General features: G+C 35.6%; 1 protein-coding gene across 1 annotated transcript in view; it reads left to right on the top strand.

Annotated features, from left to right (window-relative positions):
* Nucleotides 1–12,442, top strand: part of MCCC1 (methylcrotonyl-CoA carboxylase subunit 1) — a 52,064-nt gene that overhangs the window by 20,677 nt on the left and 18,945 nt on the right. The window contains exons 9-10 of the mRNA XM_090274431.1: nucleotides 1,451–1,532; nucleotides 10,071–10,198. Of these exons, the coding sequence (XP_090130557.1) occupies nucleotides 1,451–1,532; nucleotides 10,071–10,198 (210 nt within the window). The remainder of the gene's footprint in view (nucleotides 1–1,450; nucleotides 1,533–10,070; nucleotides 10,199–12,442) is intronic.

Below are 12,442 nucleotides of genomic sequence, written 5' to 3'. Positions count from 1 at the left end.
CTACCATCCAGAGGGCACAACAGGGCTATGTTCCATCTGGATAGTTTCTAGGAATCTTCTCTGATCCAAGGCTCTGACTTAACGTGAGCAGCTGTATAGTATTTCCATCCAGATTTTAAATTGTAATTAACCGGAATGTTTAAGGAATGGTATGGTCTGATTAGTGGAATGTATCTTCTATGAAGAAGACTTGTTTTAACTGCTATTTAAGATGCTCCTAAAATATATTAGTCATCTTCCTGTCATATTGTGGAGGAGAGAGAATTGCTCTTATCTGACACATTTTGCCCCTCAGAATTGTTTGTATTTCTTCAAGCTGACCTCTGGATTGGTTTAGGTTGTTATCTGAGTCAAGACCTACTCCTAGCATTACTTATTTTTGGATTTACATTTCTTTGGAACCTGCTACTGCCCTAGGCTTCTTTTCTTGCTCAAGGTAATAAACAGTGTTACCTCCCCACATTGGTCAATTGTGGTTCAAAATTATTAAATCAAAAAATCCAAAAATAAAATAAAATTCCAGAACATTCGTAATTTTTAAATTGTACACTGTTCTGAATAGTGTGATGAAATCTTATGGCATCAATGGATAAGGGCAGACTACACATGTGTTTTTCTTTCTTTCTTTTTAAAAAAAAATTTTTATGTATTTATTTTTAGAAAGAAGGGAAGGGAAAAAGAGAGGGAGAGAAACATCAGTGTGAAAGAGAAACATATTCGGTTGCCTCTTGTATGTGCCCCCTACCAGGGACCAAGCCTGTAACCCAGGCATGTGTCCTGACCAGGAACCGAACCAGCAACCTTTAGCTTTGCAGGATGATGCCCAACCAACCAGCCCATCCTGGTCAGGGCTGCCATACATGTTTTTATCAGCATATAGTTCTGTTTGGTCAGGAATCTGAGTTTTCTGGTTAATCAGATTCTTATTCTCATTAAAATTTTAATTTCTATTGCAGAGCCTATTATACCATTTGAAATAAATGTCAACAATAATTTCAGTAAAGCCTTATTTTCAGTGACAACTTAAATATAGATATGTAGAGCACAGTTTTTAAAACTTTAAAAGCTTTGCCTACTTACTGACATAGATTTCTTTTTCTTTTTTAACCTTTCTCACATGAACCAGATTGCTTTATCATCTTAAAATAGGGATGGTTCCAAGTTTTCATATTTTAAGTAGACATATAGTTATAAAAGTTGTTATGTAGGAACAAGGGACAAAGATATATCATTATGCTAAGAAACAGCTGCAATTCATAGAAATTACTAGCAGAACCATTAAACTTTGGTAATGTAACAGTTAAACTGTCACGATAAAAGTTAGCTTTTTATCTTTATTATTATTTCTTTAATGCAATATTTGATACACATAGATGTAATATTGGATATTAATGGAAATTCCTAGTGGGGCAAGGTACTAATGGAAATTTATTTAAATACTTTTCCATAGCCTGGTATTAAACCTGAAGTAAGAAAAAAGCTTGGAGAAGCTGCAGTCAGAGCTGCTAAAGCTGTAAATTATGTTGGAGCAGGTATGTTAAAATTTGTTTCTAAAAGAGGAGAAGCAATAATTTATTTATGTTTCAAGCAAAAGAAACATACAGCTTTTACATCAGTGGCTTTTAAACCTTTTTGACAGAAAGACATATTTCATATCGAGACCCTATTTACACACACACATTTGTATTTATATTCATATATGTTTGAAAAAAAGCTTTTACTAAACAATATGTATAATGATGTTTGATATTTTCAATCCTATTTTAAATTAAAATTACTAAATTTTTTTAAATTAATAAACTTTATTTTTTTTACAGCAGTTTTAGGTTCACACAAAATTGAGCAGAAAGTACAGAGATTTTTCCATATACTCCCTGTCTCTACACACGCACAGAACCTCCCCCATTATCAACATTTTACATCAGAGTGGTATGTTTATTATAATCAGTAAACTTACACTGATACATCATTATTACTCAAAGAACATATTTAACATGAAGGTTCATTCTTGATGTTATATATTCTGAGTTTGGACAAATATATAATGACATATATCTACCCTTGTATTATCATGCAGAAAGAATACTTTTACTTCCCTAAATGACCTCTGTGTTCTGCTCTCCATCCTTCCCTGCCTCCAACCCCTGACAGCCGCTGATCTTTTTGTTACCTCTATGGAAGCAATAAGAAGACAATTGTCTTTTCCAGAATGCTATATATTTGGACTCATACAATATGTAGCCTTTCATATATTAATCTTGTATCCTACAACTTTGCCATAATCACATTAGTTCCAGGAGGTTTTTTGTCAATTATTTCAGATTTTCTACATAGGTGACTGAGTTGTCTGTCAACAAAGACAGTTTTATTTCTTCTTTCCCAATCTGTATACCTTTTACGTTTCCTATTCTTGGCTTATTGCATTAGCTATGATTTCCCATGCCCTATTGAAAAGGGTGGTAAGAATAGACATCCTTGCCTTCCTTTTTTCTGATCTTAATAGGAAAGCTTCTAGTTTTCTCATCATTAAGTATGATGTACATCCTAAGGTGAAAGTTTTTTTGTAAACCTTCTTTATTGAGGAAATTCTCCTCTCTTCTGCTTGTGAGTTTTTATTATATTTGGATATTGGGTTTTATCAAATGCTCTTTCTGTGTTTGTTGATATGATCATGTGATTCTTTAGCCTGTTGATGTGATGTGATGTTAATTGATTTTCAGATGTTGAACCAGCCTTGGATACCTGGGATAAATCCTACTTGGTTGTGCTATATAATCCTTTTTATATATTTTGGATATGATTTGCCAATATTTTGTTGAGAGTTTTTACATCCTTGTTCATAAGAGATACTGGTTGTAGATTTCTTTTCTTATAATGTCTTTGTCTGGTTAGAGAATTGATAAAATTTTTTCCTTAAATGTTTGGTAGAATTCACTAGTGAATCCATCTGAGACTGCTACTTTCTGTTTTGGAAGGTTATTAATGATTGCTTCAACTTCTTTAATGATATAGTATTGTCTGTTTCTTCTTGTATGAGTTTCGACACATTGCGTCTTTCAAGGAATTAGTCCTTTTCATCTAGGTTATCAAATTGTAGATACAGAGTTGTATACAATATTCCTTTATTATCCCTTTAATGTACATGGGAATATATAGTGATTGTCCCTACTTTCATTTCTGATATTAGTAATTTTTGTTTTCTCTTTGTTTTTCTTAGATAGCCTGGCTAGAGTCTTATCAATTTTATTGATTTTTTTCAAAGAACTAACTTTTGGTTTTGTTGCTTTTCTCTTCTCTTTGTTTTTCTTAGATAGCCTGGCTGGAAGCTTATCTATTTTATTGATTTTTTTTCAAAGAACCAACTTCTAGTTTTGTTTATTTTTCTCTGTTTCCTGTTTTTAATTTCATGGATTCCTACTCTAATTTTTATATTTTCTTTTCTTCTGCTTACTGTGGAATTAATTTGCTCTATTTTTTTCTACTTTCCTAAAATGAAAGCTTAGATTATTGATAGGTTTTTTTTCTCTCAAATACGTGGATTCAATGCTATAAATTTCCCTCTAAACACTGTTTTTGGTGCATCCCCAAAGTTTTGGTAAGTTGTAATTCCATTTTCACTTAATATCTCTTGTAAGTTCTTTGACCCATGTGTTAAATATTGTGTTGTTTCATCTACAAATATTTGGGGATTTCTTTTTCAGCTGTCTTTCTGTTAATGATTTTTAGTTTAGTTTATTAATATTTAGTTTAATTGTGGTCTAAGAACAGACATTGTATGATAGTCTTTTAAATTTGTAAAGGTTTTTTTTTTTTTTTTTTGGCTCTGAATGTGGTCTGTCTTGTGTAAACTAGAGAATATGTAACATGCTGTTGTTGGATGAAGTAGTCTATAGATGTCAGTTAGATCCAGTTTATCGATGGTGCTATTGAGTTCAACTGTGTCCTTACTAATTTTCTGCCTGATGTATTTGTCCATTTCTGATAGAGGGCTGTTAAAGTCTCTAGTTGTATTAGTGGTTTCATCTCCTTCTCTTTATAGTTCTCAGTTTTTACTTCATGTATTTTGACACGCTGTTGTTGATGCATACACATTAAGGATTGCTGTATCTTCTTGGAATATTGACTCTATATTGTTATGTTTTTACTCTATATCATTTAGCTTCTCTCTGAACTTTTTTTTTTATCATTATTGCAAGGCCAATCAATTTTCTCAATTTTTGTTGATCTGAGACAGTCTTTATTTCTTTTTCACTTTTGAAGGATAATTTCACAGGGTACAGAATTATCCTGGTCTGATAATTCCAACATTTCTGCCATATCTGCGTCTGGTTTTGATGTTTGTTTAGTCTCTTCAAATTGTATTTTTTGCCTATTCGTATGCCTGGTAATTTTTTTGTTGATAGCCAGCATGTGTAGCAGATAAAAGGAACTATGGTAAACAGACCTCTAGTAATATAGTCATAAGGTATGGGGGAGGGAAAGGTTCTGTAGTCCTATGATTAGGTCCAAGTGTTCCGTGACTTTGAGCCTAAACCATGAACTGTCTCAGTGCTTCTCATTTGTTTTGGTTTGTTTTTGTTTTTTATTTATTCATTTAGGTAGGATGAGATGTCTGGAAGGGACTGGAGTTGTATATTTGCCTTCCCCTAGTTATACTAACTAGGCTCTGATAAAACCCCAAAGGTTTAGGTTCTGGTAAAACAGTTTTTCTTAAAGGCAGATCTTACTAAGAAGAACAGAATACTGGCATACTTCAAAGACTTTTTTTTTCCCTTCCATTTCTGGCGACTCAAGGGGATTTTTCTTGAATATTTACCATGAGGACCTGGTAGAGCTCCTGAATATAAAAATCACAAAGTGTGGGATCCTTGTACAACTAGATTCCCCTGGAATTTTTAAGTCTCAGACCTGTCCATACCAAGCCTCCAGCAATTCATCAATTACCCAGGTTTTCCTATCTGGTACTTGTTTCTGCGGAGGTTTTTTGCTTGTAGGTTTCTGCTCTGGTAAGTTGTGAATCTCTGTATTTGCATGTCTGTCTCTCCCATTTTGGGGGCCTTTGTTTGCCCTGTGACCTCATGTCTCTGATGGCTCTAAGGAGAGTTGTTGATTCTTTAGTTTGTTCAGCTTTTTCTTTGTTGTCAGGATGGAATGGTGACTTCTAAGTTCCTTATGTGTTGGACCGGACACTTGGAAACCTTCACTTAATTTTGACAATCCACTAATGAAGTGTTACCCACAGTTTGAAAAACAGTTTTAAATTACCGTTGACCCTTGAACAATGTGGGGATTAGGGGCACTGACCCCACATGCAGTCAAAAATCCATGTGCAAATTTTGACTCCCCTAAAACTTAACTACAAATAACCTACTGTTGACTGGAAGCCTTACTGATAACATAAAAGTCTATTACCACATATTTTGTATGTTAAATGTATCATATATTGTATTTTTCCAATAAAGTAAGCTACAGTAAAGAAAATGTTACTAAGTAAATCATAAGGAAGAGAAAATACATTTACACAGTATTGGACTGTATTTATCAATACTGTAAGTTTACATCAACTGTTTACAAGATGAATCATCTGTCACTGCCTATATCAATAGTGTCTTATCCAATACAAAACACTGTAGATGTTATATATATTACTAATACTAGACATCAAAAATATAATTTGAAAAAGATTCATATTTATTTATAGGTATAATAATAATTTCATTGATAACAAAGCAATATGATTGCTTTATGTAACCTCATTTTATTGGTATTATTGCTTCACAGTATCCTAGCCTATAATAGATCTTAACATTTTTATGGCATAAATATTGTAGACATATTTATAATACAGTATTAGAAACAGTGTTACATTTTTTAAAAACCATTTACCTGTGATAATAGGCTGATACACAGTTTTTCCAGTTAAGAAAGAGAGGCTTACTATACAGTATATAATTTTTTTAAAGCAAAGTTATAAATTATGTTAAATATCACTCATCTATGCCTATGTAAGTATAGGCTATCCACTTCAATACAAGTCTCCCACATGATGTTCTACATGTTGAATACTTAGGCGATGATGATGATGACAAAAATGTCAGTTTCTGCTGTACACTTACTAGATTTTCAAAGGAAGGCATACACACAGATAAGTTTAACTAGACAGCATGATTATTTACTATTCATGAAGTCGAAGTGGATCATCATAAAGGTCTTCATCCTTGCCATCTTCGCATTAAATAGGCTGAGGAGGAAGAGGAAGAGTTGGTCTTGCTGTCTAAAGAATGGAAGAGATACAGGAAGTGGAAGGGGAGGCAGGAGAAGCAGGCACACTCACCCTAACTTTATGGAAATACATCATCATTTCTGCCTGGTTTTTTTTTTCTTCATTTCTCTAAAAATGTTTCTATACGGTGCTAATCCTTCTTCACCATTCACTTTAGTTTCAGTACCTGTATCATAGAAGGATTCATGTTGTAAAAAAAGTCAAAAGCAGTCTTGAATAATCAGAGCACATCTGCCATATTGTCTAACATCAGTTTGTTTCCTGGATCTGCTTCTACATCTTCCTCATTGCCTGGCACTGGTTCATCTCCATCAAGTCATCATCTGTTAATTCCTCTGGTGTGGTGTCTGTTAGCTCTTGAATTTCCACAAGAGCCATATCTTGGAACCCTTTATCCCCCACATTTTTTTTCCATCTCCACAATATCATCATTACCTCGATTTGCTCTGTTGTAAATCCTGTCATGCACAACATCTGGACAGTTTTCTCCAGCAGGAACTTATTTTTCAGGCTTGATGGTCTCATGGCTTTTTCTGTAACATCAGTGGCCCCTTCAATAGTGTAATCCTTCTAGATTTTCATGATATTCTCTTTGTCAGGGTTCTCTTCCATAGCACTGACAATCCTTTCCATAGTGCTGTGTGCATAATGAGTCTTAAAGGTCCTTACGACCCCCTGATCTAGAGGCTGAATGAGAGACATTGTGTTTGGGGGAAAGTAGACCACTTGGATGCCTTTAGTGTTAACTCATGGGGTTCTGGGTGTCCAGGGTTATTGTCCAATATCAAAAGAACTTTAAAAGGCAGTCCCTTACTTACAAGGTACCTCCTGACTTCAGGGACAGAGTATCAGTGGAATCAATCCAGAAAAGGAGTTCTTGTTGGCCAGGCCTTTTATACCAAAAGATGGGCAGCTAGTATTTATGGATTTCTTCCAAGGCTGAGGGTTAGCAGCTTTATAGGTCATGTCAGTTAGTCATAATTTAGATTGCATTTGCACAAAAGAGTAAAGTTAACCTATCCCTTCCTGCCTTAAATCCTGGTGCTTGCTTCTCTTCCTTACTAGTAAATGTCCTTGATGTCTCCCCCTGCCCCCGCCTCCCCCCAGAATAGGGCACTTTCATCTACATTAAAAACCTGTGCAGGCAGATATCCTTTCTCCTCAGTGAGTTTCTTTTTCTTTTCTTTTTTAAAGATATTTATTTATTTTTAGAGAGAGGGAAAAGGAGGGAGAACGAGAGGGAGAGAAACATTGATGTACAAGAGATACATCGATTGGTTGCCTCTCACACACCCCCAACTAGAGACCTAGCCTGCAACCCAGGCATATGCCCTGACTGGGAATCAAACCGGCAACCTTTTGGTTCGCAGGCCAGCGCTCAGTCTTCTGAGCCATACCAGCCAGAGTATCCTCAGTGAGTTTTTAATGGCATCTGGGAACTTGTCTGCTGCATCTTGTTCAGCAGAAGCCACTTCTGTTATCCTGACAATTTTTAAGCCAAACCTCTTCCTAAAATTATCAAACCATCCTTTGCTGGCACTGAATTCTCCAGCTTTAGAGCCTTCACTCTCTTTTTGCTTTTAAGTTGTCATATAATGACTTCTCTTTTTCTCAATCTTATTAGAGTCCCTAGGTATGCCTTTCTTACAGCAATGCTATACCCACAAGTGCTACATTTTCAGTATGAGATAAAAAGGTGTTCTGCAAAATTTCTGGCTGGCACGGTTACAGTGATGGCGTCACAAATTTTCTTATTTTACAATTATCCTTACTAGATTCATATATCTTTAAAAAAAATTTTCTTATTTATTGATTTTAGAGAGGGAGAGAGAGAAACAACAATTTTTCTTGTTCCTCTTATTTATGCATTCACTGGTTGCTTCTTGTATGTGCCCTGACTGGAAATCGAACCCACAATCTTGGTGTATCTGGATGATGCTCTAACCAACTGAGCTATCCAGCCAGGACTGGATTCACTTACTGTATCTTTTTAAATATATTTTTATTTTTATTTTTTTTAGAGAGAGGGGAACGTAGGGAGAAGGACAGAGAGAGAAACATTGATGTGTGAGAGAAACATTGATTGATTGCCTCTTGCACACACCTCAACCGGGGACCTGGCCTGCAACCCAGGCAAGTGCCCTGGCCAGGAATCAAACCCGCGACCTTCCGCTTTGCGGGATGACACCCAGTCAACTGAGCCACACTGGTCAGGGCCATTTACTGTATCTTGAAATTGTGGACAACCACAGCTTTAGACCTTACTCTACAGAACATATCAAGCAATTCTACTTTTTCTCATAATAATCATGACTTTTCTCTGCTTCTTGGGAGGACTTCCAGCATCACTAGTGGCACTTTGTACGGGTCCCATGGGGTTACTCAGGGTTTATGGTATTGCACTATACATCATGAAAAATATGCAAGAACTGTGAGAGGTCACTTTATACAGCGATATATACAGTTTACTGGAGACAGCTTGCTCATGGGAGATGATTAGCCTCACTTGGTGTTTTAAATGGGTACGCGAACACCTGAGCTCATTGCAATAGCAGCAGATGGTGACTATGAAATTATTACAGTAGCACAGTGTGTACTAAATTACTTTTATGCCGTTATGAGTTAATACTGAATCTTTACATTTTTTCACATTTCTCTTGACTGCTAATGATGTCATGTATGGTCTATAAGTGTGTGTAAGTTTGATAAATTTTATTTTTTATAATAGATTGTGTATATTTTATGGTAAATGATAAAATAGACTAGTATCTATATATATTTTATGCACTCATGACATACCTTTTTCTGAAAAAAATTTTTTTTATATTTCTAGGCTATGCCTTTCACCAACAAGTTTTTTAAAAAATTATTGCAAGTCTCCAAAATTTTTTCCAATATATTTATTGAAAACAACCCTTATATAAGTGGGCCCGCGCAGTTCAAACCAGTGTTGTTCAAGGGTCAGCTGTATATGGAACTGACTTTAGACCAAATGAAAAACTCAAACAAACACAAAATACTGTGTTATACATTATTTTATTTATATGACATTATAGAGGGAAAAAAAAAAACTATACTGACAGAAAGCAGACTAAGAATTGCCTGGGGCCTGGGGCCAAGGGAAGGGACTTACTGCGCAGGGGAACAAGGGAACTTTGGATGATGGAAATGTTCTGCATTTTCCTTGTGGTAGGGGTCACATGATGGCATTCAGTTGCAAAACTCCATGTACTTATCTTAAAATGGACACATTTTTATAACTTAATAAATCTAGGGGAAGTTTTGTAGTGCTTAATAAAATGCCAATAGATAATATATTATTCACATAAGGTGTAGTTGCTAAGCAGTCTTTCAGTAGGTCACCAGCAAAAGGACTTCTAAAGGAAATTTCCAAGAGCCCATACCAGGGAAGGAAAGATTTTACTTTTCTCCATGGTGTTAGAGTGAGATAGGATGTCACAGGTGTGGTTCCCAGGGATCTAGGTGCACTGAAGCAGTAACACCTGGTCAGCCATGTCCTCACTGCTGTGACAGCTGAGACTGGTTCCTATCTTGAGCTTGCCATATTTGCTCAAAACTCCAAATATATTTTTCTGTTGTGAAACTTCATGTGGCTCCTTATTTTTGACTGAAAATCATTTGCTGCTACATGTGAGATGTTTTCTTCATCAAATACAAAGTGCCATTGAATGAAAAGGTAGTGGTAAAACTGTGATACATCATGGAAGATTTTAATTTGCTACTAACTTTATACTTTCGAAATATAACCATTATATTTATTGTTTAGGAACTGTGGAGTTTATTATGGACTCACAGCACAATTTCTACTTCATGGAGATGAATACAAGACTGCAAGTGGAACATCCTGTTACTGAGATGATCACAGGAACTGACTTGGTGGAGTGGCAGCTTAAGGTGGGAATATTTTTTCCATTAAATAAATGTCAATCTTGAGACTACGTTACCTTCTAGCCTCCTAAAAAATGGTGTCCTTTTGGATAAGGGTTCAATTCTTGTGATAAGAACAGGAAAATGGGAGGTTCAATAAAAGTGACACTACATTCGATCCTATGACATTATTGTCACTTTATGGACACAGATTCCTAATCTATTAATTACCATTATTTCCCCTTAGACAGAGGGCAACTGGCAGGTGAGGTCCTGCCACTGAGGATGGCTTGTGACCACATAGTATCAACACCAAAGCCTTGTGCTATACTGAGGCCACATCTCTCTGAGTCAGGCTGTCATTGGATTATAGAGGAGGGCAGGTGACAGCCAAGATGAAATGAGCTAAGACAGAGTTGGGAAGGAAGAGCCAAGGGAATGATCTGGACCAGCAGAGTGGCCCGCGTGCAACTGCTCGCTTACAAACTGCTGCTGGCCCTGGTAATATAAGTATGGGCATTGACAGTACATGTTTAGAACTTTCTAAAGCAATTTCAGCATTGCTATGACACATATGCTGGTTTTACAAAGTTTAAGTCCACAACTGTTCCTTGGTCACAGGCACTGTGAGAAGCACTGACCGAAACCAGGGTTCCACAAAGCATATTATTTCAAATATTATTAATAATAGCTTAGTGTGTTTTCCCTTTATTGGAAACAATAGATTGCATCTCAGCCTTTGTTTTTTAAATATAAAAAAAATGTTATGTCATATGAATAATCTTTTTTAAAAATATTTTACTTATTTAATTTAAAGAGTGGGAGAAATAGAGGGAGAGAAATATTAATGTTAGAGAAAAACATCAATCAGTTGCCTCTTGTACATGCCCCAGCCGGGAACCACACTCTCAACCCAGACACGTGCCCTGACCAGAAACCAAACCAGTCACCTTTCGCTTTGTGGTACGACACCCAGCCAACTGAGCCACAGTGGTCAGGGCGAATAGTCTTAATCTCTGTGGGATTCTTGGTTCTTTATATATCCTGAATCTAAATTGTTTATTTCGTGTTGTGATGCTGAAATCTTGATTATTTTGATAATTTTGTCTATTCAGAACTTCTGTGGACAATAATATGATGTTCTTTTTGCTATTTCCTTGGGGACGATCAGTGGTTTTAATTGAGCCAAAAGATACTTCTGGGTCTCTAGAGCCTTGGGAGCTAATGAAAACCAGGCACATCAGGCTACTGTTAGTGGGTGTCAGAAAAACTGGAGTGGATTTAGAGACTTTTGGAAAGAGTGCTTATGTTTCTAGAATTCAAGGAAAAGGAAGTTTTTTTATTCTGAGGCAGTAACCCAAGAGAGTCCCGACTCTTGAAAACATGGAGGATAAAATGTTCCTAAGGAATATGACTGCAGAGTCTATGGTTTGAAACCACATGCCTTAAAGTAATTCAGTCCAGTCCATTTTCCTTTTATTCCCTACTGCTGTGGCTCCTGATTTTTCTTATTTGTATATTTAAAGCAATGAAACCTTTGCTTCTGTTTTACATTTACCTGTTTAGTTCAGTGTGATGCTAGGTTACATAGAGTGTTTTTCCCTGTATCTTTTGTTTTCTCAAGTTGTCATTTTCTCATATTGGAGGAAAACTTAAGGGTAAAGTGTGACAGCAAGTCCTCCAGTAGCCTTTTTCAAATTATACTAGTTAGAGAGAGGTTTGTTGTATTTACATAATGGCTAAAATAGTCTTAATTACAGCAGTGATAAAAAGTAGTGATCATCCATGTGTAATCTGATGCAATGCAATATATATATGAACATAATAAAAGTGGAAAACCATTATGTTCCCCTTTCTGTTTTGCTTTACAACTCACTCGCTGATTAAAATTACAAATATATTACACCTTACCCATAGCTCTGAATATAGTCTTGAACACCAACTAATAATTTATTATTTTAAAAAAAATTGATTTGTAACTGAGTGCTAATGGTTTAGATGAGAACTGAGACTACGGTGCCAGAAAGAAATCTTAGTTTCAATTATATTTTTAAAAACACTGATTTTTATATATATAATTTAGTCAGCAGTTTGCTGGAACCCCATTATAATTCATACTTCATTTTCAAGCTGCTGTTTTTAAATCTCTTCTTGCTTTTGCTCAATACTCAAGGGGGTGAATAAAATGATAATTTTTATTTGGCTTCATTGTAAAGTCCAAATGTGCATTTTACATACAAAAGGCAAGACCACCAATGTGCTAGTCTCGTA

Source organism: Furipterus horrens, unplaced genomic scaffold, assembly GCF_987537825.1.
Source record: "Furipterus horrens unplaced genomic scaffold, mFurHor1.1.pri manual_scaffold_1, whole genome shotgun sequence".
NCBI classification, from domain to species: domain Eukaryota; kingdom Metazoa; phylum Chordata; class Mammalia; order Chiroptera; family Furipteridae; genus Furipterus; species Furipterus horrens.
The sequence above is the reverse complement of the archived record's forward strand: the minus strand, read 5'-3'. Positions and strand labels throughout refer to the sequence as shown.